At 45.9% G+C, this 26,678-nt stretch overlaps 1 protein-coding gene across 6 annotated transcripts in view; it reads right to left on the reverse strand.

Annotated features, from left to right (window-relative positions):
• arap2 (ArfGAP with RhoGAP domain, ankyrin repeat and PH domain 2) overlaps nucleotides 1-26,678 on the reverse strand; it is a 710,987-nt gene that overhangs the window by 539,258 nt on the left and 145,051 nt on the right. For 4 of the 6 annotated variants that reach the window (XM_085968379.1, XM_085968416.1, XM_085968388.1 and 1 more), the window contains exon 3: nucleotides 1,777-1,862. In XM_085968379.1, the coding sequence (XP_085824505.1) occupies nucleotides 1,777-1,862 (86 nt within the window). The remainder of the gene's footprint in view (nucleotides 1-1,776; nucleotides 1,863-26,678) is intronic. The other 2 variants (XM_085968406.1, XM_085968397.1) reach the window with 1 other exon arrangement.

Here is a 26,678-nt window from a genome sequence, read left to right on the forward strand (position 1 = left end):
ACCATTATTAAGCCGGTGAGCGGCCTGCTTGGGATTTCCAGACCGCGGCGTGGCCATGCTGCTTAGCGGGAGCGCTGCTTAGCATAGATGAAACTGATCTACAACTACACAAACAAACATGGGTAAGAGCATCATCCATCCAGGCTCAGACCAGTTAGTTGTTCCTTAGCAAAGATGTAATTACTTAGTTAGAAGTTTTACCAATATTAGAGATCTTGGCCACATAGTAGTACCAATTACTGAATACACAAACTTATTCTGAAGCTACATCCCTACTAGGGTTACTAGCTCTGGTTCGTTATATTCTGAGAGATTTGATCATGTGACATTTGCCCACTGTTTGCAAACGTTTCACATTTACCTTAGTTGAGTTTCTCATCATCACCAAGCCCTGAATATAATATTTGACTTTTTGTTTTATTGCAAGATAAATAACATAATTTATAAACAAAGAAAGAACACAAAATAGAGAGTTAAGGATAAGTAATTTTAAATCATTTTAAATAAAAACGACTTCCGATGTTTCTACAGTATGGACTGCAATGAGAAACACCAAGTAAATACCACTGATTCCAACAAAAACATCGACATAAAATTTTCATATAACTTTATGACTTTTTACAATACACAGCAAATTATAAAAATAATAAATAAAACCCAAACCTAATTCAATTCACTAACTCCCACACCCCATGGCTGAAGCCCAGCATCAGGGAGGTGAGGCTCAGTCCTCAGGGAGCAGCACCAAAGCTGTCTGACTCCCATAATAAAACACTTTAAAGAACAGCGGACATCACAAGCCAACATGAACTCTCCCTCCCTCCTGTTCGTGGTTCTCTCTCCCTCCCTCCCTCCCTCCCTCCCCCCCCTAGTTTGTATTGCTCTCTCTCTCTCTCTCCCTCCCTCCTCCCAGTTTGTGTTTCTCCCTCCCCTCCCTCCCCTAGTTTGTATTTCTCTCCCTCTCCCTCTCTCTCTCTCTCTCTCTCTCTCTCTCTCCCTCTCTCCCTCCCTCCCTCCCCCCCCCGCAGTTTGTGTTTCTCGCTCCCTCCCCCAGTTGCTCGCTCAGGACTCAGAGTATCCAAGTACTTTTGTTGGCCCCGATGCTGTCATCCTCACAACCGGCAATGAAGCGGTGCGTTCCGAATAGCCACATCAGCTAGGGTGTGGGATGTGCATGCGGGAACCGTGTAAACGGACAGTTTCTCCTGAGTCGCCAGCAGCCAAACCCGGGAGACCAATCGCCCATTTCGGTATTGGGAATCCTAATCCCTACCCTCACCCTGCAATTTCCCTAAGGAAATTAATTAAAATGTTAAAATGTTAAAACGATGCACATTTACTGAAAGAATGCTGTGAACGGATTATCTCACTCTCTTCCCCACCCACCCCCTCCCTCTTCAAAATTAGGCAACTAGCTGGCTGAAATGTTTTAAAATTCTAATAAAAATTACTTCTTTGTCACGGTTGCTTCACACGATATCAGCAGCTGTTGTTCAGTCATCCTCTTGTATGGCAGGAATTGGTAAAATTGTAGCAGAGCGATAGGATACCTCCTCTCACTAGATTGCCATGGATAATTAAATCAATCACAACAGAATAGCATCATATCAACTTACCAACCTCTGCCAATCATCCAGGGGAGAAGAGAAATCGAAAGGCTGGAAAATGCTGTTTATTGTTGCGGCAATCTCAGTTTTGCGTAATGTTTACAAAGTGAAGTTTACAAAGCCCTGTGGATCAGGCATCTACTGTGAAACAAGTTGAAATGTTACTTACTGTACATACCAGCCAACAATGGGTTTTGTGGGACGTCACCACTGGAGATGTGTGAAAGGTTGAGGTTTCTTCTTTTCAATAAGGAACTATGATTTAAAAACAATTGGAGATATAAAAAGATTGTTCTGAATAGCAGATGAGTTGTTCAAAGTGTTACTAGTGATTACTAACATATTTACTGTTAGTGTACAAGCTCAGATTATTATAATAATGAATACCTTAACATTTGCAGACATTTCTTTAGAGAATACTGAAAACATCCAAATGCACAAAGGATACAGGTCAGATAGCAGTAGGCTTCTAAAAATGGACCTTCAGATGGCTTATGGTTATATAGCTCGGTTTTCTGTAAATCACAACTACCAGTTGTATATTGAGCGTGTAATAATATATACCAGTACTAGGCTCAAATAATTTGAATTTATAGAGCACTTTTCATATCCTCAGGATGCCCAAAGTCAACTAATTATTTTTGAAGTGTAGTCACTGTAAGTAAACATGATAGCTAATTTGTACTGAGAAAGGTCCCATAAACAGCAATAGTTTAATGTCTCATCTAAAAGAAAGCACCTCCAATATTGTAAGACTCCTTCAGTATTGCACTGAAATGCAAGCCTAGATATTGGGCGGGATTTTGCGATAAGAATAATGGTGACGCTAACAGCGCTCACCGTTGTATTGGGCTCAATCAGACAGCAACGTCTGGCGTCCGCAAATGCACGGATAATTGCGGAAATCCAGAAGTTGTGGTCAGAGATACCTCGCTCCTCCACAGGGGGCACTGTTGCAGTCCTCGCCGATAGACTCAGCATTGCAATGAATGCAGTGGCGTGAACTTGGGGAACTTGCCCACTAGTTCCCCACTAAAGACGGCAGAAAAAGTTAGGGCTGGTGCATTCAGGAGTAAGTGAGTTTTTAAACGGTATGATAAGTGATAATTACTGACAAACAACCTCTCTGGCCCTGAAAATCTGTTTTACAAGTGTGGAGTCTCATTCCGTCAGAGGTTAATTAGTTTTGGAGATTTAAAAAAGAATTAAAACTATTTTTTACATTTTCTGTCTGTCTCTTGTATGTCTCTCTCTTAATCCCATCTGTCTTTCCCAATCTTTATTTTGCTTTCTGTCCATAATTTAAATCAAATTAATATTTCCTGCTTTATACTTGCTGGTTTAGACTTTGCGGGTTGAATTTTTATCTGTGAGTGGGCCGCGTAGTGGTTCACCATCACAAACTTTCCAACATTGCGCTCTCCACTGTGTGTTTAACTTAACTAGATCCATTGACTGAGTCATGCGGGTTTCACAGCCAATTAAATGGAGCGGGTCTGATGACATCATGGATGACTCGCCTTCAGCTCGCCTATTTAAAGGAGCTTTGCACACAACAGAGTTAAAGGTTGTTGTAGGAGGGTCTGAAGTGGTTGTGAAAGGTGCCTGGTGCTGTTACAGCCAATACTTTGACTGTGAGGGTGCAATCATTTATTGCCAATGACAAAGTCTCAGGCTGCACCCAGGTTTTCAGATTCCTTCCTGGACATCCTGCTCTAGCGAGCGAGAACAAGGAAGGAGGTTTTCTTCCCTGGTGATAGCAGGAAGAGGACATGGCTGGAGATCACCCATGAAGTGAGCAGCAGGGGTGTTGTCAATCACTCCTGGATGCAGTGTCGGAAGAGATTTAATGATCTCATGAGGTCAGGAAAGGTGAGTGCAATGCCACACTCATCTACATCCTGATGTGGCTGTCACCCCCAACCCAATCACACTACCGTCTCAAGCGTACTCCTGCATGTCACTCCCCACACCAACCTATCTTTCAGGTGCACCCGTCCCTCACTGTCTGTGCACTTACTCACATCCCCATCTGATTATCCACCACTGACACTCACCCTCAGCCTAATGCAGTCATAGAATCATAGAAATTAACACCACAGAAGGAGGTCATTTGGCAATACCATGCCACTCCCTCAGTCATCCTCTGCAGATGTAGCCCTACACTCATTCCATCACTCTCACTCAAAGTTCTCTTCTTTCCCTCCTTGCAGGAGAAGAGAGCGCAGAGCAGGGAAAGACAGAGAACCGGAGGTGGGCCTCTAATTTACAGTACATTGACGCCAGCAGAGGAGGAGGCACTGGAATTAAGTGGAGTGGCAGAGCTGCTGCTGGTGGGAGATGGAGAGAGGGGGACCTCCCAGCAATCTGGAAACAGAATTAAATCTCATACAGCCACAAGGCATACAACAGTCACTCATGGCGACTGATATTAGCAGCCAGTGAAATATAAGGCTGTGCCAAAAGGTAACGTTAAGCATGCTTATCATAAGCGTTCTAATTCATGACTTTACTCTCCCACAGGTCAATCAAGTGCTCCCACCACTGTCCAGCTGGAGGAAGATGACGACTCCTCGGAGGAAGCTGCAGTCTCAGAGGGTGCACCATCACCAGACCCATGCACACCCAGCACCAGCGCAGATATGAGCACGTCGGTGGGTCCCACGAGACATAAAGTGTTGTCATCTGGTGTCTCACACATCACAAGGGAGCAACAGCAGGTGGTGTTGACAGGGACAGCAGTGGAGAGTCCTCGCTGGAGGGCGCAGGACGCTCCAAGCTCTACTCAGCTGGACGCAGATGCTGAACCTCGGGGGCCATCCTCAAAGAGGTTGATCTTGGAGGAGCAGCAACAAATGCGCGAGGATCTGGCAGATTTTCCAGCCACGACGTACGCGATTATACAGAGAATTCAGGAGTCCATCTCCAACATGAGCAGCATCATATCCCAAGCGATGGCGATGATGTGCTCTTCCATGGAAAGGGTGGCCACCTGCATGGAGCAGTCGAACGAGAACATGCTTGCTGTGGACAACAGGGTGCAGACTCTCATTGACCACATCTCTGGGAGGGATACCAACATATACTTGGACATTCGTTGCCCTACCGATATACAGAAAGGTGCTCTCCAGCTACGTGCTAGCAGGGAAGTGCAGGTGACCCATGAGGGGGATGATGGTGAGAGGGGACATGGAAGTGGGGGCTCTGCTCAAAGCACTCCCACTTCTCCCCCACTGCCTCCCCCTCAGTCAGTGCTCCACATGCTGCCTCAGAATCCGATGGCTGAGTCTGCGCCTGCACAGTTACAGGTGGAGCAGTCTTTGGTGGGGGCCCTTACAGGCTCCAAAACACAGAGGACATCCGCCAAAAGTGTCTAAGCAGTCACAGCAGGGAATTGAGCAGCCTGCCTCTACCTCTGCTGAAGCCACAGGGGTTGCATCTCGTAGAAGCACTCGCAAAAGAAAAAATGACGCAATCGTAGATGAACAAGGGTATGCACATGGGTGTTTGCCAAAATGTTAGTGTTAAGTTTCAGTTCTATTTATGACGCACATAAATTTATTTCTTTGCACTACTTTCCCGTCTTGTCCATCTTTGCCTGCTAGCTGGGAAGTGGCCTTGTCATTTGGAGTGAATGGTGAAACATTACTTAACCTCGAGCAATGGGTGTGGGTGTGTGACAGGAATAGTTTGGTCATTTTGGAATTGCTTTGTGGTGTGTGTGCGTGTGTGTGTGTGTGTGTAAGTTGGAACAGCATTTGGGGGCCAGATGGGTGCACTGGTGCAGCATAACTAAATTGTGCCATTTTGAGGCCATCCCGGGCCTCTCAGGCAGCAATGTGCACCGCTGCTGGTGCCAGCTCCACCTCAGGTTCCTCCTCCTCCTCGTGTTCCACCTGCTCCTCCTCCGAAGAGGCTGTGTGCTCTGCACCTAGCTCCTCCTGCAACTCCAATCCTCGCTGCTGCACTATGTTGTGCAGTGCACATCATACGACAATCATTCTGAAGTCCCTGGCTGGTGCAAACTGAAGGGCTCCTCCAGATCTGTCAAGGCATCTGAAGTGCATCTTCAGTATGCCAATTGCTTGCTGTATGACACATCTGGCCGTCATGTGGCTTTAATTATAGTTCTCCTCGGCCTCATTGTTTGGCCTCCTCAAGGGTGTCATCAGCCAAGTCTTCACTGGATAGCCCTGGTCTCCAAGCAGCCAGCCAGGAAGTCTGTTTGGAGGTACAAAGAGCTGAGGGAGGGTGGACTGGCGCAGGATGAAAGAGTCATGACAGCTCCCTGGGAATCTGGCACACACATGCATGATGACCTTCCTATGGTTGTAGATGAGCTGCACATTGAGGGAGTGGAAGCCCTTCCAGTTCACGAGCACTCCTGGGTGATGCGGGGGTGCCTTGATGGCCACATGTGCAGTTGATGACACCCTGCACCTGCGGGAAGCCAGCCAGAGCCGCAAAGCCGAGTGCCCGCTCAGTCACACTGGCTTCATCAGTGGCAAAGTGTGCATAAGTGGCTGACTTGTGAAACATGGCACTGGTCACCTGGGTAATGCATTTGTGGGGGGCCGACTGCGAGATCCTGCAAATGTCCACTGCAAAACCCTGGAAGGAGCCTGAGGCAAAGAAGTTGAGAGCGTTGGTGACTTTGACAGCTCACTGGTAAGGCATGTCCACCAGGTCCTCTCGGCACCAGGTCTTCTTCCAGCAGGCTACAAATGTCAGCGATGACCTGGCGTGATAGCATGAGCCTCCTGAAGCACTGGTGTTCAGTCATGTCCAGGAAGCTCATCCTCTGCCTATATACTGTGTTGGGGGTATCGCCTCCGGTGTTGTTGCTGCTGCTGCTGCTGTTGATGCTGCTTCTGCTGGTCCGATTCTGAGGTCCAAGGTGAGACAGCATAAGCGGCAGCCAGGCTGATGTAATAGATGGCAGGTAAAGTGGCGATCAGAGGCACAATCCTTCAGTGTTCTAATAATGACTCGCAATGTGCTGAGAGTGGCTTCCAAGGTTGCAGAAATCACCTGCAAACTCCTGAAAGCAAATCTCTGCACAAAATGGTGTCAGCAAGAGCCTTTCCATTAGGCAAGGAAGGTGTAAGGTGAGAGTATTTGTGCTTTTTCCAGCTGTCGCTTAATGGACTCACACAATGGCCGCTGAGCTCTTGCCTTGTCTTCACAGGCAAGCTTCAGGAAGTCCGTGAATCCTGTGCACAAGCAGGAAAAGCTGAAACCTCACGTTAAAAAGCCTCTTAAAAGTCTCTCAACAAGCTGTTGACTAGGTCACCTGCCTCTCCCGAGTGGGTCCGTGGTGCACTGGGAAACACACCCGAGTTAAATGCGGAAGTTGGCAGGATGATGGCGGGTTCCCGACGTGCTATCAATTTCAGTGCTTTTAACTGCTATCCCGCTTGCAAACTCACTCTCTGCAATGCAAAAATTCTGGCCTGCGTGTCTCAGTGAGGATTCTTCAATTTGATTGGTTGAAGAGCCTTGTTGTTTCTTTCCCTGCCCATAGACACCATAGATCCCCCGTAGAGGGCGCCACGTTGAAACAGATGGCGGATTAGAGAAAGTCTGTGTTCTAAAGCCCACGAAAACTTGGTGGCTAGCTATCAGCGAGGTGAGTGGCAAGCATTGTTCCTTCGCCGCTGACCGCAACATCTGAGGCTATGTGTTCAAGCAGAGTACAGCTAGAGTCCACACCTTCTTATTCAGAAGCAATAGTACTGCCACTGAGCCAAGCTGACAATAATTATCTGTTTTCTTTTCATTTTTAAGGTGTTACCTATATAGTATAAAGGTGTGTAAGATATAGCCTAGAACACCTACATATGCTTATTCAGATATTTTATGTATTGGAAAGGCTAATATCCCAGCATGCTTTTATAACAGGCTAAAAAGCCCTTGATGAGATGTAGCAGCTATTGATCTCCCAAGAACGGAGAGGTACTCATCAAGGACAGAGAGCCAGTCAGTGCCCGCTGGAAGGAACACTTCGAAGATCTCCTTAACCGAGACTCTGTCTTTGACGCGAGTGTCCTCAACTCCATCCCACAACATGCTACCCGCCACCAACTCAGCACAACCCCAGCCCGGCATGAGGTTGAAAAGGCCATCCGACAACTGAAGAACAACAAGGCCTCAGGAGCAGATGGAATCCCCGCCGAGGCACTAAAGCATGGTGGAGAAGCACTACAGGTGCGAATTCATGAACTAATTTCTCTTATCTGGAAGGAAGAGAGCATGCCAGGGAATCTCAGAGACGCCGTAATTGTGACCATCTTCAAGAAAGGTGACAAATCCGATTGCAGTAATTACAGAGGAGTTTCCCTGCTGTCTGCCACAGGGAAAGTCATCGCAAGAATCCTCCTCAATCGCCTTCTCCCAGTGGCCGAAGAGCTCCTCCCAGAGTTGCAATGCAGATTCTAAGGGGCACAATGGACATGATCTTCACCACACGTCAATTACAAAAGAAAAGCAGGGAACAGCATCAACTGCTGTACAGGGCCTTCTTTGATTTCACAAAGGCCTTCGACACTGTCAACCGTGAGGGATTATGGAGTGTCCTCCTCAAATTCGGCTGCCCTCAAAAGTTTGTCACCATCCTCCGCCTGCTTCACGACAACATGCAAGCAGTGATCCTGACCAACGGTTCCACCACAGACCCAATTCACGTACAAACCGGGGTCAAGCAAGGCTGTGTCATTGCACCAACGCTCTTCTCGATCTTCCTCGCTGCAATGCTTCATCTCACCCTCAGTAAGCTCCCCGCTGGAGTGGAGCTAATTTACAGAACAAACGGGAAACTGTTCAACCTCCGTCGCCTCCAATCCAGATCCAAGGTCGTCCCATCCTGTCATCAAATTATAGTATGTAGGCAATGCTTGTGTCTGCACTCACTTGGAGGTCGAACTCCAAACCATCGTCAACACCTTCACCGAAGCGTACGAGAGCATGGGCCTTACACTAAACATCCGTAAGACAAAGGTCCTCTACCAATCTGCCCCCGCCACACAGTACTACCCCCCCGATTATCAAAATCCATGACAAGGCCTTGGACAACGTGGACCACTTTCCATACCTCGGGAGCCTACTGTCAACAAGGGCAAACGTCAATGACGAAGTCCAACACCGCCTTCAGTGTGCCAGTGCAGCCTTCGGTCGCCTGTGGAAGAGAGTGTTTGAAGACCAGGACCTCAAACCGAGCACTAAGCTCATGGTCTACAAAGCAGCAGTGATACCCGCCCTCCTGTATGTCTCAGAGACATGGACCATGTACAGCAGGCACCTCAAAGCACTGGAGAGGTACCACCAACGCTGCCTCCGCAAGATCCTGCAAATTCATTGGCAGGATAGGCGCACCAACGTCAGTGTTCTCGCTCAGGCCAACATTCCCAGCATTGAAGCTTTGACCACGCTCGATCAGCTCCGATGGACGAGTCACATTGTCCGCATGCCCGATACGAGACTCCCAAAACAAGCGATCTACTCAGAGCTCCGGCACGGCAAGAGACCCCAAGGTGGGCAGAGGAAACACTTCAAGGACACCCTCAAAGCCTCCTTGAAAAAGTGCAACATCCCCACTGACACCTGGGAATCCCTGGCCCAAGACCGCACCAAGTGGAGAAGACGTATCCGAGAAGGCGCCGAACACCTCGAGTCTCCTCGTCGGGAGCAAGTGGAAGCAAAGCGCAAGGAGCACACGTCAACCCAAGCACCCCACCCACCTGCCCCTTCAACCACCATCTGTCCCACCTGTGACAGAAACTGTAGGTCCTGCATTGGGCTCATCAGTCATCTGAGTACTCATTTTTAATGTGAAAGCAAGTCACCCTCAGTTCCGAGGGACTCCCTAAGAAGAAGACAATAGCCAGATGAACAGGCTGCGAATACCAAGATAAGGTAGAAGTTCTTGATTAGATCTAGCAAGCTATCAATCTTCCACAATAGCTGGACTATGAACAACAAGATAAAGCAAGGTATAAAACAGTACAAGAAGTTCCACATGTGGCGACAGAGAAGGCAGTGTCCTCCTGACATCAACGCTCCTCCCAACTGAACCGGCTAATATCATGTCTGTTGTACTGGTCGCGCTAGACGTGCTCCTATCTAGCTATCCAGCAAGTTAAACACTCATTCAAAATAATTCTTCTGAAGCCGTTTGCTGTTTTGAAGCTTTTACTTGAACAAATTTGTGAAACTGTAAACAAAGACAAAGTATGTTTTGTACATAAACTGAGTACTACAGATTCGATATTACATAAGATATAAACATATTTACAACAGTAGAATAGACTAATTGTATAACTAACTAACATTTGAACTAACTTCTGTAACTATTAAATATTAACCTTTTATAAACATAGTATTATCAAAATATTACTCTGACAACATTGCTATTATGCTAAGAACTAAAGATACTCACAGATATTGCACTTGGCCTAACATATGAAGTCAGATTATACTGGATTGTAAATGGAACCTCTCATAGCAAATTCTCCATTACTCAAGTCAGGTTCTTCCTAGCAAAACTGCTTCCTGGGGTCAACAGGAAGAAAGGTAAGAAGGTCAAATGACCTCACTCAGGAAGAAAGGAGCAAAGGTCAAATGACCTCACACAGGAAGAAAGGAACAGATGACCTTTCCAGCTTACAAACTGTTAACACAATAACCGCCACCAGAGGGTGCTATTGCATGTAAAAATGTCGAGAATGTCACATAATGTCCATCGGTCCAGAACATCTGTTGTAATAATTGCTTTAACTTGTTAAGTACTAGGCCGTTCTTGAGCGCAAGGATTGTGCTTTGCAAGTGAGTCAGCCTGTTAACTCTGTGATGGCTATGGGTTCTTTTAAATGCATTTTAAAAAAATATTCTCGCTACACATCATTTTGGCTCGGTCTCCTTCGGAATCTCTTGCAGGTAGAATGTTTGGCAATTCCAATTTCATGCTGGTTATTGGTTTTCGGTGCAATTGAAAGCTCAGTATGCAAATCGACAACCGACTGCTCATATCAAGAGCTCTTCATAGTGAAACTGAAATGAGGAGGAAGGGCAGCCATGAAAGAAACTGATGGTAAGAATGAACTACAGACTGAACATAAAGCAAATGAATGCAGGAGAAAAATAAATGAAGCAGTTTGGAAGAATATTAGATTGTAGTAAGAGGGTTTGGAGCACTTGGATGTGTATTGGAAAATTTAAACGTGAGACATGAAACCATAAACCACCGAGTACAGACAACTGCTGTAAACTCGACACTTGTGATATATAACTTAAAACAAATAATGACCATCAATACACTTTTGGGAGGGGAGTAAGAAAACTCTTTAAAAGGTAAGTATTGGTCGGCTCTTACTGGACGCCTTTCAGATAGAACTCATCAAAAATCTCTACCAGTTCATCAAAGGGCAGCTCAGTTTTAAAACTCTAATTTTTGCATTTCTATACCCAATTCTTCTAAATGATACTATTTCTACCTGTCATTAAACAGAAAATTGGCTCATCACATGCTTAGGGCTTAATTATAATTCCTGCCTCAGCAGCCATTCAGATTCAAATAATCTACAGGCATTTCTTAGCAAATACACCAGATGGAATAGTTCCATCAAGTGGCAAAGGGATGGGCCAAGAAAACTTGCCACAGAGTTCAATTATCCGAAAAAACTACGATAGGGAACAACAATGGCGACAGACATGAAGCACTCTAGGTGAAGGACAGCTTGAAAATGTAGAAATAGATATAAAAAGAATGCCGGAACAAAACAAAAAACAATGTGCCAGTATTTGCTTGATACAGTTCACTAGGGAAGTGCTACATGGACTTATAATATGCACTACAAGAGATTTCATGCTGTACCAAATGGGAGACAGTTCAGTCAGGGTTGATACTGGTTGCAGTGCTCCTCTTGGTTAAAAAGCCTGCAATCAAATCAAATCAACTTTATTGTCATTGTTAGTGCACAAGTGCAGTACAACGAAATGTAGGCTTGCGGCTCCCGAGAGTGTACATTTGGATTAAGACATTTAAACATTCAACATACATTTGGCTTGTAGTGTATTAACATAAATATGACCATAATAAAGTGCATTGGCAGATGTGCAGGCTTTAGAGTTTATTTGTGGAGTTCAGTAGGATGACAGCCCTGGGAAAGAAGCTGTTCCTAAATCTGGTCGTATGGGTGCGAATGCATCTGTAACGTCTCCCAGATGGTAGGAGGGTGAACAGACTGTGGCTGGGGTGGGTAGGGTCTTTGATGATGGACCGTGACCTCCGTAAACAGCGTTTCTGGTATATGTGCTCTATGGTCGGTAGCCGGGTGCCGGTAATGCGTTGGGCAGTTTTGACTACCCGCTGCAGGGCTTTCCGGTCATAGTAGCTACAGCTGCCATACCATACTGTGATACAGTTTGTCAGGATGCTCTCTATAGTGCAGCGGTAAAAGTTAGAGAGGATCAGGGGTGACAGATTACATCCCTTCAGCCTCCTTAAGAAATATAGGCGCTGCTGGGCCTTCTTCACCAGAGAGATGGTGTTGAGGGACCAGGCGAGGTCTTCCGTGATGTGGACTCCGAGGAACTTAAAGCTGTCCACCCTTTCCACCACAACCCCACTGATGTGGATGGGGGTGTGACTTCTGCCTTTGGACTTCCTGAAGTCCACAATGATTTATTTTGTTTTCTAGGTGTTATGGGCCAGGTTGTTATCGGCGCACCACTTCACGAGAACATGTCCCGTCAAGACTCACACATCAATAAAGTTCACTCAAGGTAACATATGGTGCCCATTGCCTGTAGAACCTACCATAGCAAGAAGTCACCATTTTCATAAGAAAGTTTGAGAAAATTGACTAGAAAAAAACATGCAGAAATCCCTTAAAGCACCTCCAGGCACATTTCTGCAACAAGTCCAACCAAATGCTTCAGTGAGAGAATATAGATTCTGTGGCACATTACCAAGCTAATGGAGTGTTGGCCTTTATCTCAAGGGGAGGACGTTCTGCTTCAGTTCTATAAAGCCTTGGTCAGACCCCATTTGGAGTGCTGCGTTCAGTTTTGGGCACCGTGCCTCAGGAAGGATATAATGGCCTTGGAGGGAGTGCAGAGCAGATTCACCAGAATAATACCGGTGCTTAGAGGTTTAAATTAGAAACATGGCTTGTATTTCCTTGATTATAGAAGATTATTGATGACCTGATCGACGTCTTTATAAAGGTTAAAAGGATTCGCTAGGGTAGATACAGAAAAACTATTTCCTCTGATAGTGGAATCAAGAACGAGGGGACATCATAATATTAGAGCTGGGCCTTTTAGGAGGAAAATCAGGAAGCACTTTTTCGCACAAAGGGTACTAAAAATCTGGAATTCTGTCCCCCATCCCCCCCGCCGCCCCCACCCCCAAAAGGATGCTAGAACAATTGGAGCTTTCGAGACAGAGGTCGAAAGATTTTTGTTCGGCAAGGGTATCAAGTGATATGGAGCTAAGACAGGTAACTGGAGTTGAGGTGCAGATTAGCCATGCTCTAATTGAATGGCGGAGCAGGCTCAAGGGGCTGAAAGGCCTACTCCTGTTCCTATGATCCTATGCTCCCATCTACACATATTTATGTCTTCAGAATAAAGTGTAACAGCAGCAATCTTTAGATGTAAAAAACCCCCCACCAATTTAGACAGCAGCACTTGGACTAGAAACTTACAACCCTTGATGAGGAGGAAAAGGTGACGAGAACACCATGAGCTGAAGCAGATACTGCAATAGAAATGGGAAAAAGGGATCTAGAGCCACCAGCCAGTCAGACTGCAGCCAGCCAGAAACCCTTAGCAAGCTGGCCAGTTAATCTGTAGTGAGCCAGGCAGTCAGTCTCTAGCCACCACAGCCATTATGCAGCCAGCCACCACCAGCAGATGAGAAGAGATCAGGTTCCCTAGATTATGGAAGCAGGAGCAGAAATGACAGTGAGTGCAAAGCAAAGAGGTCGCAGGATGGGAGAGACAGCAGTAGAATAGATAGGGCAACTGGCAGAAGCAAGAGAGACACAAGAATCAGAAATGAGAGAAACTAAAGGTACTTTAAGCTTTTACAGTAACCCCCCTAGTTAATATGAAACTCTCAGAGACAAAGACTGCCATGTTAACTAAAAGTTTTACCGTAAAGCCAACTATATTCCTCACACGCCTCTCACTCCTGATTCTCAAGTTGCTTCTGCCCCTGAAACTCTCCCACTTCCAATTCTGTAGCAGGGAAGATATTCTGTGAGGGGGCAAACTCTATCACAATTTCTTTGGCCGTAGTGTAGTGTATGTACCTTTAAGAGGAGAACTATTTTACAGCTCCTGTATACTGTAGTACCGGCAGTGACCACACCTGTATATAAACCCTGAGTAGGGATCTGTACTGTTAGTTTGTAGAATACCCTCATCCAGTAAACACCTGTTGATTGTTCATCTGCAGTCTCCGTCTATTTATTGAAGAACACTATACCTAAAGATTCACGGATTTAACAGTGGCGACGAGGCAGATTCGAACCTACCTGCAACTCCGCATTTCCTCCCAGGGATTCGCTCCTGGAGGACAATGGAAGAAAGTCGAGGCCAGAAGCACGGGCGTCGACCACGAGCAACCGCCCAGTCATCCAGCAGAGATTGAGCATCGCAGGGGAGGCTGTTGAGAGCGGGGATTGGTTCTCCAGTCATGACGATCCAGCGCAACAGGCTGGCAACAGGTACGGCGCAGACCCTTCCTGGACAGTGGCGGCTGGAGCCGACCGACGGCACAGAAAAGGCCGAGCAGCGTCGACAGGGTAAGAGAGAGGGTAAAGCGCACAGGGCACAGCCGGGGGTTGAAGACCGAGCGGCGTCGACGGAAAACAAAAAGAGAGAGAGGGTAAAGCACAGCTGGGGTTCAGGACTGAGTGGCGGCAATGAGAGAGGCGCACAGGAAAACGCGCAAAGCGCAGCCAGTGCTCAAGGGCTGAGCAGCATCCGCGGGGGAAGAAAGGAAGCACGGGAGACGCCATTTGAGCCGCAGCGGAGAAGACGGGAGAGTGCGGGAAGAAAGGGAAGCATGGGAGATGCCATTTTGAGCCAGCGGAGAAGAGGGGAGAGCGCGGGAGACGCCATTTTAGCCAGTCTAACCACACTCAGGGATGCCGAAGAGTGGCAGTGTCACAGCGTTCGACAATGAAGTCGAAGATTGGGCGACATATGTAGAACGCTTTGAAGTGTACTGCAAGGCGAATAAAGTGCCAGATGCCAGGAAAGCACTGGTATTGTTGAATTCCATGGGTGCAAAAATGTATGGCTTACTGCGAAACCTAGTAACCCCAGAGAAGCCAGTGGATAAGGATTTTGAAAGCATAGTGGCAATCCTACAGGACCACTTAAACCCCACATCGCTGCTGATAGCAGAAAGATTTAAGTTTCACAAAAGGAACCAGCATAAAGACGAAAGTAATGCTGAGTATTTAACAGAACTGCGCAAGCTATCGAAACACTGCCAGTTTGGAATGGGACTAGCAGATACGTTAAGGGACAAGTTTGTGTGTGGGCTTCAAAGTGAAGGAACCCAGAAACGGCTTCTATCAGAAAAGGATCTTACACTGGACAAGGCTTTCAGCATGGCAGTATCACACGAAGCAGCCACACGGGGCGCTGCAGAGATACAACGGAGACCGCAAAAATATGGCACCAATGAAATGTCATATGGAGCAGTGAAGTGTTATCACTGCGGCAGAACAACACATGACCATAAGGATTGTTGGTTCAAGGACCAAGTGTGCAGGCAGTGTGGAAAAGCAGGACACATAGCAAGAGTCTGCAGGTTGGGAAAGAAAACCAGCAGCAAGAAATCTCCACAGGAGAAGTACAAAAAGGTACATAAGGTGACGGAGAGTAGTTCAGACGAACAGAAAAGTGATACAGACTCCGGAAGCAAGGAGCTGGGTTGTCTGAAACTACATAATGTAATCAAAATGGAGGATCACCAAACTATCTGGGTCATGCTCAAGATAGACGGAGTCCAAGTAAAAATGGAATTGGACACAGGATCAGCCCTAACAGTTATAAACCGAAGGGACTACATGCGGCTATTCTCACATATACCCTTGAGAGATACAGAGATAGTCTTGAAGACGTACACGGGGCAAAAAGTCTACCCCAAAGGAAAAATAAGGGTGAACGTGATATACAACGGCAAGGAAACTCCAAAAATGGACCTATATGTATTGCCAGATGGAGGACCACCACTACTAGGACGTGAATGGATCCGGAAGATACAGTTAGATTGGCATTCCATACAGGCACTGATGGTAGAGGCCAAAAAGGATGACGACGTCACCCCTGGACGACTGTCAAAAATGCTAACTGACGCACAAGAAGTGTTCCAGGAGGGACTCGGAACAGTAAAAGGCATAACAGCGACGGTCAAAATAGAGGAAAATGCAAGCCCAAAGTTTTTAAGGCCAGACCGGTGCCTTATGCGATACGCCCAGCCGTCAAAGCAGAGCTGGAAGGGTTGGAACGTTCAGGAGTACTGTCCAAAGTGGACTGGAGCGAGTGGGCTACACCCATCGTTCCTGTAATGAAGAGGTCATTGAGTAATACACCTGGGGAACCAAAGAAGCTTCGCATCTGTGGGGACTTTAAGGTGACAGTGAACCCAGTCCTTCACACCGTACAATATCCGCTTCCACGGATTGAAGATATTTTCGCCTCGCTAGCTGGAGGAAAACGCTTCACTAAGATTGACCTGGCCCAGGCGTACCTGCAAATGGAGGTAGAAGAAGCCTCGAAACAATACCTCACGATCAACACTCACAAAGGTCTCTACCAATACAACCGGCTGGTGTTCGGGGTAGCATCAGCTCCGGCTATTTGGCAAAGGGCAATGGATCAAGTCCTGCAAGGGATTCCAGGGACCCAGTGTTATTTGGACGATATCCTGGTCACGGGCGAAAATGACAGTGATCACCTCGCCAACCTGGAGCAGGTGCTCACTAGATTGAAGGAATATGGGCTCCGAGCTAATCGCCACAAATGCGAGTTTTTCCAGAAGCAGATCTCGTATTGTGGCCACGTCATCGATGAAGAGGGGTTACATAAGTCCCCTGAAAAGATTGAGGCAGTAGTCAAGGCTCCAGCACCGGAAAATGTGTCACAACTGAGGTCGTTCCTCGGGCTGGTGAACTACTACCATAAGTTCTTACCAAATTTGCCTACAGTATTACACCCACTGAACACCCTACTGCAAACGGGGGGACCATGGAAGTGGAATGACGAATGTAAATGAGCTTTCCAGAAGTGCAAAGAATTGATCACATCAAAAGAGGTGTTGGCTCATTTCAACCCAGCACTACCAATTCGGTTGGCGTGTGATGCATCACCCTATGGTATTGGAGCAGTGCTGTCGCACAAATTCCCAGACGGGTTGGAGAGGCCAGTAGCCTTTGCGTCTCGGTCACTAACCTCAGCCGAGCGCAACTATGCCCAGATTGACAGGGAGGCCCTCAGCCTAGTATGGGGAGTGAAAAAGTTCAACCACTATCTGCACGGGCAGAAGTTCACCTTGCTGACTGACCACCAACCACTTGTCTCCATCTTTAATCCAAAGAAGGGCGTTCCGGTGATGACTGCGCAACGGCTACAAAGATGGTCCCTTTTTCTAGGGGTGAACCAATATGAAATAGAGTATAAGGGAACGAAACAGCATGGAAACGCTGATGGGCTATCACGCCTGCCACTGCCTACTGCGGAGGAAGTACCAGCAGTGGACCCTGTCGAAATATTTTATTCAACTATAATTGAACGCTTGCCAGTAACTAACGCGGATATAGAGAAGGAGACCCGAAATGACCCGACACTGTCTCGGGTATATGATTTGACGGTGAAGGGATGGCCAACACATGGCGACTCACTGTTGCCAGCATTCTCATCCAGGAGAGAACAGCTGTCAGTATGCCAGGGGACATTGATGTGTGGATCCCGAGTGGTAATTCCACCCAAGTTAAGGGAGAGAGTGCTCAATGAGCTTCACGAAGGCCACCTGGGAGGGGTGAAAATGAAAAGCCTTGCTAGGGCTTATGTGTGGTGGCCGAGGATCGATCAACAAATTGAGGACCTAACAAAGAGCTGCTCAGGATGCCAGAAGGTCCAAAATGCACCACCACATGCCCCTCTACACCCATGGGAGTGGCCCTCCTCTCCATGGCAATGGGTGCATATTGATTTTGCTGGTCCATTCATGGACTCAATGTTCTTAATAGCAGTGGATGCGCACTCGAAATGGCCTGAGGTGATCAAAATGTTCTCCACCACTACGGAGAAAACGATTGCAGTCCTATGGACCATATTTGCCAGGAATGGCTTGCCAGAACAGATTTGCTCTGATAATGGACCACAGTTTGACTGCTGTGATTATCTCTCTGCCGAGGTGTGATAAATGGCAGTTGGAAAGGTTACCTGTAAACATCTGACATGATTCTCTGACTATATAAGCTGTGTCTTTATGCATTTCTCCACTTCACCTGAAGAAGGAGCAGCGCTCCGAAAGCTTGTGATTTCAAATAAAGCTGTTGGACTATAACCTGGTGTTGTGTGACTTCTTACATTTGTCCACCCCAGTCCAACTCCGGCATCTCCACACCATGTTAAAAGTGTTAACTGTTAATTGAATGTTATGGTACTGTTAATCTAAAAGGGGAGGAATTGTAGTGTATGTACCTTTAAGAGGAGAACTACTTTTACAGCTCCTGTATACTGTAGTACCGGCAGTGACCACACCTGTATATAAACCCTGAGTAGGGATCTGTACTGTTAATTTGTAGAATACCCTCATCCAGTAAACACCTGTTGATTGTTCATCTGCAGTCTCCGTCTATTTATTGAAGAACACCATACCTAAATATTCACGGATTTAACATGTAGAATCGTAGAGTATTGGACAACTGCTTATGCTGCAGCTCTAGTTTAACAGTTAATTGGCGACAGATTGGATGGCACAGTGGTTTTGCACACTGTCCTGTAACCTTTAGGACCTGGGTTTGAATCTGCCTCAGCTGGATGGGACTGAAGTATCTTCATTATCCTGATGCAAAGGTCCAAAGTAAAATGAATTTGGAACAGTCTCAATCCAATTCATGGAGGGCGTGAGCCCACAACAAAACAACTGCCCGTAATTCAGCACCAACTGATTATGTCACAGACTATAAGGCACAGACTCTAAATGGGAAATAGAAAGTTCATACCTGCAAATAGAGGAAATAATCTTCAGGATAGGGTTAAAGCACAGGGAATTTTACTCTGCTGCATCTAATCCATGCTACATCTGTACTAGAAACATAGGCCTAGAAATTGAGTGGGCTTAGCGTCCAATTAGTGGCGCTAGAGGGCCTTGCGCCGGACTTATAGCCGTTTTGCAAATTGACTTGGGCCTTACCATCGGCGTTAGCCGGTAGCGCTGCGCCGGCACCGATGACGTCATCGGTGTGCGCAGCGTCCCGGTTGCTGTGGTAACCCGGCCCCAAGCCCAAATTCAGTTGCGCCCGCCTCGCCCGTGGCAGGCGGAACTAACGAATGTGAAAAGTGTTATTACACGCCTTTGCGCCGGCGCATAAAGGTGGAGCGGCGGCCGGCCGCGTTCCCGGCGGCCGCCTGCCCGCACCTCCCTTCCCGGACTCCTGCATCACCCCCCCCGCGGCCCTGATGAGTGTGTGCTGCGAGCCCGGCACTTCCCCAAGGTGCCGGGCTCAGATGTCGGGGGAATCCGCCGGACAGTTGTCGGCTGCAGGCAGCTCCTCCTTAACAGAAGGAGGAGGCCTGCAGTTCCCCAGCCTGCCGCACCGCATCGGGTGCCGCAGCGGGGGATTAGCGCCGGGAAACCCAATTCAACGCCCGTTTTCAGGCGCTAAAACCCTCCTTTAGCGCCCGCCGCCGTCTGGGGCCGGCGCAACCGAATTTTCGTCGGGCGCTGCCGCATTAACGCTGGCGCAAAAGTTCTGGTGCTACAGCCCTGGCGAGCCCACAACCCAATTTCTAGGCCATAGAAACATAGAAGATAGGAGCAGGAGTATGCCATTCGGCCCTTCAAGCCTGCTCCGCCATTCAATGAGATCATGGCTGATCATCCAAATTCAGTACCCTGTCCCTGCCTTCTCCCCATATCCCTTGATCCCTTTAGCCTTAAGAAATATATCCAACTCTTTCTTGAATATATTTAATGAACTGGCCTCCACCGCCCTCTGTGGCAGAGAATTCCACAGGTTCACCACTCTCTGGGTGAAGAAATTCCTCCTCATTTCAGTCTTAAATGGCTTACCCCTTATCCTTAGACTATGACCCCTGGTTCTGGACTCCCCGGCCATCAGAAACATCCTTCCTGCATCTAGTCTGTCCAGGCCTGACAGAATTTTATAGGTTTCGATGAGATCCCCTCTCAATCTTCTAAACTCCAGTGAGTATAAGCCCAATCGACACAATCTCTCCTCATACATCATTCCTGCCATCCCAGGTATCAGCCTGGTGAATCTTCGCTGCACTCCCTCCATGGCAAGAACGTCCTTCCTCAGTTAAGGCGACCAAAACTGCGCACAATACTCAAGGTGTGGTCTCACCAAGGCCCTGTACAACAGTAGCAAGAAGAGTGCTGGATACTTGCAATGGGTGAATGCAGAGATAAATGTCCCAATTGCCAGCACTGAATTCTCCTTAACAACATTACCAAAATAAATAAGATTGTCTGTGTGCTTGCTTTCCGTGGACACTTGTAAACTGTAAATGCAGAACAGTTACGTAAATATGCAGTTTCTAAATATTGTAGCATTCTGCAATAAACAATGTGCTGTCAATTAAATCTTGCAACTCATCAGCCATAAGGTATAATCCTGTTCACACATGAAAGATTTTCCATATCCCACTCATCTTCATTGAGGTTTGGTGTGAAAGCAGTGAATGTAATTCTATGGAGATGGAGTTACAACATATACTGCTTTTTAAAAAATAGAAGCCAGGGTGAATGGTGAAATAAGAAGAGGAAATTGGTCTGAAAATAAAATATAAGCTGTCATGAGAATGACAAATATATAATGCATCCAGGGATAGTGCGCAACATTTTTTTATTTGTTCATGGGATGTGGGCATCGCTGGCAAGGCCAGTATTTATTGCCCATCCTTTTTTAAAAAATTGATAGCTATTAAAAATAAACACCAGCCTCAAATTGTTGAGGTATCCGAGACAACATGATAACGAGCTTTGATGATGATTTCACAATAACAACAACAACTTGTATTTATATAATGCCTTTAACATATTAAAACATCCCAAGGCGCTTCACAGGAGTATTATAAGATAAAAGATTTGACACTGAGCCACATAAGGAGAAATTAGGGTAGGTGACCAAAAGCTTGGTCAAAGTTTTAAGGAGCGTCTTAAAAGGAGGAAAGAGAGGTAGAGAGGTGGAGAGGTTTAGGCAGGGAGTTCCAGTGCTTAGGGTCTGGGCAACAGAAGGCATGGCCACCAATGGTTGAGCGATTATAATCAGGGATGCTCTAGAGGGCCGAATGAGAGAAGCGCAGATATCTCGGGGGGGTTGTGGGGCTGGAGGAGATTACAGAGATGGGGAGGGGAGAGGCCATGGAGGGATTTGAAAACAAGAATGAGAATTTTGAAATCGAGGATTTGCTTAACCTAGGTAGCCAATGTAGGTCAGCGAGCACAGGGGTGAACGGGACTTGTTGCGAGTTAGGACACAGGCAGCCAAGTTTTGGATGACCTCATGGGTAGAAAGACGTAGGGTAGAATGTGGGAGGCCAGCCAGGAGTACATTGGAATAGTCAAGTCTAGAAGTAACAAAGGCATGGATGAGAGTTTCACTTTAAAAAGAACTCTCAATTAGTTCCACCTAAACTTCGAAACACAAAGCTACCCCAAAGGATTAGTTGGTGGGTTAAAGCAGCAGCCACTGTGAAACTGAGCGATATAGGCCGGGATTTTGCAAAAACTCTGTGGGCAGCTGTCAGTGTAGTGAATGGCGTGCGCCGTTCCTTCGCTGCTGAACACAAAACCTGAGCCAGTGTTAGCAGATGTCAACCAGGGTGGTGAAAGGGGGTCAATTAGCCTCAGTGCTCCAAGGCTTTTGATGGAGCTGGGGGTGGGGGAAATAGAGGAATTCATTGTTATTGCTACTAATTGCCTTTCAAATGACTCCATAAGGAAAGGGTCAGGTTCAGCTGCTGCACTACCCTTTCTCTAAACAATCAAATCGCACGCCACATAAGGACTGATCACTTGGGCATGAGACAGGACAGTAGATGCCTATGACACCAAATGCCAGTATCTTCAGGAGAGGAAATGAAGACAGCAAAGCAAAAAGAAATAAGATACAACTCTAAACTACACAGAATGAAAGGAAAGGAAATTCTCAAAAATGAGTAACCAATAAAGAAAAATGAAAACAATCAGAGAAAGCAGTGAAAACTGAAAATATCAAACGTGCCTTAATCTCCGGCAAATGTGTCAACTTCACCTCCCTCTTTTTTTACCTTGGAAAAATATTTACCATGAAATTGAGCTTTGTTGAAAATTTAGTTTATGTTCTGCGAGATTTAAAAAACAATTTGCACAAACATCTCAGGTTATTTTCTAACTCTACATCCCTAGTGGGGAGCCTTGCCCACTGGAAGTGCACATCAGACATTTGACGCACTGTGCATTTAAATTAATGGTCAGAAAATCATCCACAGTATGTACCCAAATTTCCAACACATACTTTTGGCAGACGAGGCTCCCCAAGTCAGAAGAATACACCTATCTTGTCAAGATAGACAAGATGTGCTTCATGTTTGTTTTTAAGGACACAAAATCAACTAGTTAGGAAGTGTGAAACCAAAGTTCTAAACATAGATGTATGAGGCGTGCCCTGTATACGGGCAGTTAGATCATCAGGAATCCAGTCCGTCACCTTTACTAGTCTATCGGAAATGTGGGCAGTACCTCCTCCAATGATCCCATTCTCCAAAAAAGAAAATCATTTACTATTAGGTTCTCTCCCCTCAACATCAATCAGCCCCCATTGAAGTATAAACAATTAACTATATACTATCTCGCCTAGTACAAATTTTGTAATTAAAGAATAAACTACCAACTCCAGTCATTCTCAGTTATCATGGCAGGAAATAGTGGAATATAGAGAATGGTGACATGAATGTGCAGAGCAATACTTTGTGTAAGGATATCTGCAGTTTGTCAAGGAGTGCAGCTCGGAACAGAGAGTAAAGCTGCGTGTTTGGTGAGTGAGGGAGTTCGGGGAGCAAGGCGTTCCTTTCTTTTTCTATCTTTGTCAGCTTCCAGGAGAGCAGGAGTTAAAAAGCTGCACAAGAGGGGACAGAGAACCAGCAGGGGTTCACATTTGGAGAAAAATAAAAGGTGGCATCACAGGGAAAAGGGTAAGTGGTTGGTTGGTGAGTATTTTGCTCACTTCCCTTATCTTTTAAAGCCCTGGAAATTTATTAGTAGTCTACTAGTAGTTTACTAGCAGTAATAAATCTTATTAGGTGTAGTAGGGTTAATTAATAAAAATAAATTAATTAAGACTCAATAAAGATGGCAGGGCAGGTGATGTGTTGTGACTGCAGTATGTGGGAGCGCCTGGACGCCAGTTTGATCCAGGACGAACACGTCTGCGGGAAGTGTCTGCGGCTTGAGGAGCTTCGGCTCAGAGTTCAAGAACTGGAGGCCGAGCTGCGGACACTGCGATGCATCAGGGAGGGGGAAAGTTACCGGGACACTTAATTCCAGGAGGCAGTCACACCCCTTAGGATAGGGTTTTCTGATTTGGTCAGTGGTCAGGGACAGGAGGATGAGACTGCGAGTGAAGCAGGTATGGGGACCCAGGAGGTGGAAGAGCCTCAGCCTTTGCAATTGTCCAACAGGTTTGAGGTTCTTGCAGCCTGTACGGATGAAAGCGGTGGCTGCAGGGTGGATTAGCAAACTGACCATGGCACCAAGGTACAGGAAGCCATTCAAGCGGGGGGAGTTAATAGGAATGTAGTGGTAATTGGGGACAGCATAGTCAGGGGGATAGATACAGTTCTCTGCGGCCAAGAGCGAGAGTCCAGACGGCTGTGTTGCCTGCCCGGTGCCAGGGTTCGGGACATCTGCTCTGGGCTGGAGAGGAACTTGCAGTGGGAGGAGGAGGAGCAAATGGTCGTAGTCCATGTAGGTACCAACGACATAGGTAGAACTAGGAAAGAGGTTCTGCTGAGAGAGTATGAGCAGTTAGGGGCTGAATTAAAAAGCAGAACCTCAAGAGTAATAATGTCTGCATCATTACCTGAGCCACGAGCAAATTGGCATAGGGTAAATAAAATTAGAGAGATGAATGCGTGGCTCAAAGACTGGTGTGGGAGAAATGGGTTTCAATTCCTGGGGCACTGGCACCAGTACTGGGGAAAGTGGGATCTGTATCGTTGGGACGGTCTTCACCTGAACCATGCTGGGACCAGTGTTCTGGCGAGTCGTATAACTAAGGCAGTAGAGAGGGCTTTAAACTAAATATTGGGGGCATGGGATCAAATTTGGGAAGATGTGGTAATTCAAAGATTAGAGACAAGGCAATAGAGAAAGGTATTAATATGGGAAATGATAAACAGACTGTGACAGGAAGGGATAGAGAGTACAAATCTAAGAGTAAATCAACAGATAAGGCTAGAGGTTACAAAAATAATAAAAGGACAAAACTAAAGGCTCTGCATCTGAATGCATGTAGCATTCGAAACAAAACAGATGAACTGATAACGCAAATATAAATAAATAAATATGATCTGATAGCCATTACAGAAACATGGCTGCAGGATGACATAGATTAGGACCTGAATATTGAAGGGTGATTGACATTTAGGAAGGACAGCAAGGTGGGAAAAGGTGGAGGGGTGGCTCTGTTAATTAATGATGGTATTAGCACAATAGAGAGGGATGACCTAAGTTCAGGAAACCAGGATGTAGAAGCAGTTTGGGTAGAGATGAGAAATAATAAAGGCAGGAAGTCACTTGTGGGAGTGGTGTACAGGCCCCCTAACAGTAATCACATGGTAGGATGGAGTATAAAGGAAGAAATAATGGGAGCTTGTCAGAAGGGTACGGCAATAATCATGGGAGGTTTTAATCTGCATATAGACTGGAAAAATCAGATGGGCAAAGGTAGCATAGATGAGGAGTTCATGGAATGTTTTCAGGATAGTTTCTTAAAACAGCACGTTCTGGAGCCAACCAGAGAGCAGACTATACTAGACCTGGTATTGTGCAACGAGATAGGATTAATTAATGACCTCATAGTGAAGGCACCCCTAGGTAGCAGCGATCATAATATGATTGAATTTAACATTCAGTTTGAGAGAGAGAAGGGTGGGTCCAAGACTAGTATTTTAAACTTAAATAAGGGCAATTATGAGGGCATGAAAGCAGAGCTAGCTAAAGTGAACTGGCAAATTAGGTTAAGGGATAGGTCAATAGAGTTGCAGTGGCAGACATTTAAGGGGATATTTCAAAATACACAGAATATATACATTCCAACAAGAAAGAAAAATTCCAAGGGGAGGACCCACCATGTGTGGTTAACTAAAAAAGTTAAAGATAGTATTAAACTTAAAGAAAAAGCAAAGATGGGTGGCAGGTCAGAATATAAAAAACAACAAAGAATGACTAAAAGATTAATAAGGAGAGAAAAATTAGAGTACGAGAGAAAGCTAGCTAGAAATATAAAAACAGATAGTAAGAGTTTCTATAGATATTTAAAAAAGAAAAGAGTTAACAAAGTGAGCGTTGGTCCTATAAAAAGTGAGTTTGGGGAATTAATAATGGAAAATAAGGAGATGGCAGTTGAGTTGAACAGGTATTTTACATCGGTCTTCACTATAGAGGATACAAGTAACATCCCAGAAATTGCTGTAAATCAGGAAATGGAAGGGAGGAACTCAAGAAAATTATAATCACCAGGGAAGTGATACTGAGCAAATTGTTGGAGCTGCGGGCTGACAAGTCCCCGGGACCTGATGGACTTCATCCTAGGGTCTTAAAAGAAGTGGCTAGTGAGATAGTTGATGCGTTGGTTTTAATTTTCCAAAATTCCCTAGATTCGGGGACGGTTCCATTAGATTGGAAAATAGCGAATGTAACTCCTTTATTCAAAAAGGGAGGAAGACAGAAAGCAGGAAACTACAGGCCAGTTAGCTTAACATCTGTCATAGGAAAGATGTTAGAAGTCATTATTAAAGACGTTATAGCAGGGCACTTAGAAAAGTTCAAAGCAATCAGGCAGAGTCAACATGGTTTTGTGCAAGGGAAATCATGTTTAACTATTTTATTGGAGTTCTTTGAGGAAGTAACATGTGCTGTGGATAAAGGGGAACCGGTGGATGTACTGTACTTAGATTTCCAGAAGGCATTTGATAAGGTGCCACATCAAAGGTTACTGCAGAAAATAAAAGCTCATGGTGTTGGGGGTAACATATTGGCATGGATAGAAGATTGGCTAGCTAACAGGAAACAGAGAGTAGGCATAAATGGGTAATTTTCTGATTGGCAAGGTGTAATGAGTGGTGTGCCACAGGGATCAGTGCTGGGGCCTCAACTTTTTACAATTTATATAAATGACTTGGATGAAGGGACCGAAGGTATGGTTGCTAAATTTGCTGATGACACTAAGATAGGTAGGAAAGTAAATTGTGAAGAGGACATAAGGAGGCTACAAAGAGATATAGATAGGTTAAGTGAGTGGGCAAAGATCTGGCAAATGGAGTATAATGTGGGAAAATGTGAAGTTGTCTATTTTGGCAGGAAGAATAAAAAAGAAGCATATTATCTAAATGGTGAGAGATTGCAGAGCTCTGAGATGCAGAGGGATCTGGGTGTCCTAGTGCATGTATCGCAAAAGGTTACTATGCAGGCACACCAAGTAATTAGGAAAGCTAATAGAATGTTATCGTTTATTGCGAGGGGAAATGAATACAAAAGTAGGGAGGTTATGCTTCAGTTATACAGGGCATTGGTGAGGCCACATCTGGAGTACTGTGTAC

The sequence above is a fragment of the Somniosus microcephalus genome, chromosome 2, assembly GCF_052327205.1.
Source record: "Somniosus microcephalus isolate GS21.2 chromosome 2, FLI_Smic_1.0, whole genome shotgun sequence".
In the NCBI taxonomy this organism is placed as follows: Eukaryota; Metazoa; Chordata; class Chondrichthyes; order Squaliformes; family Somniosidae; genus Somniosus; species Somniosus microcephalus.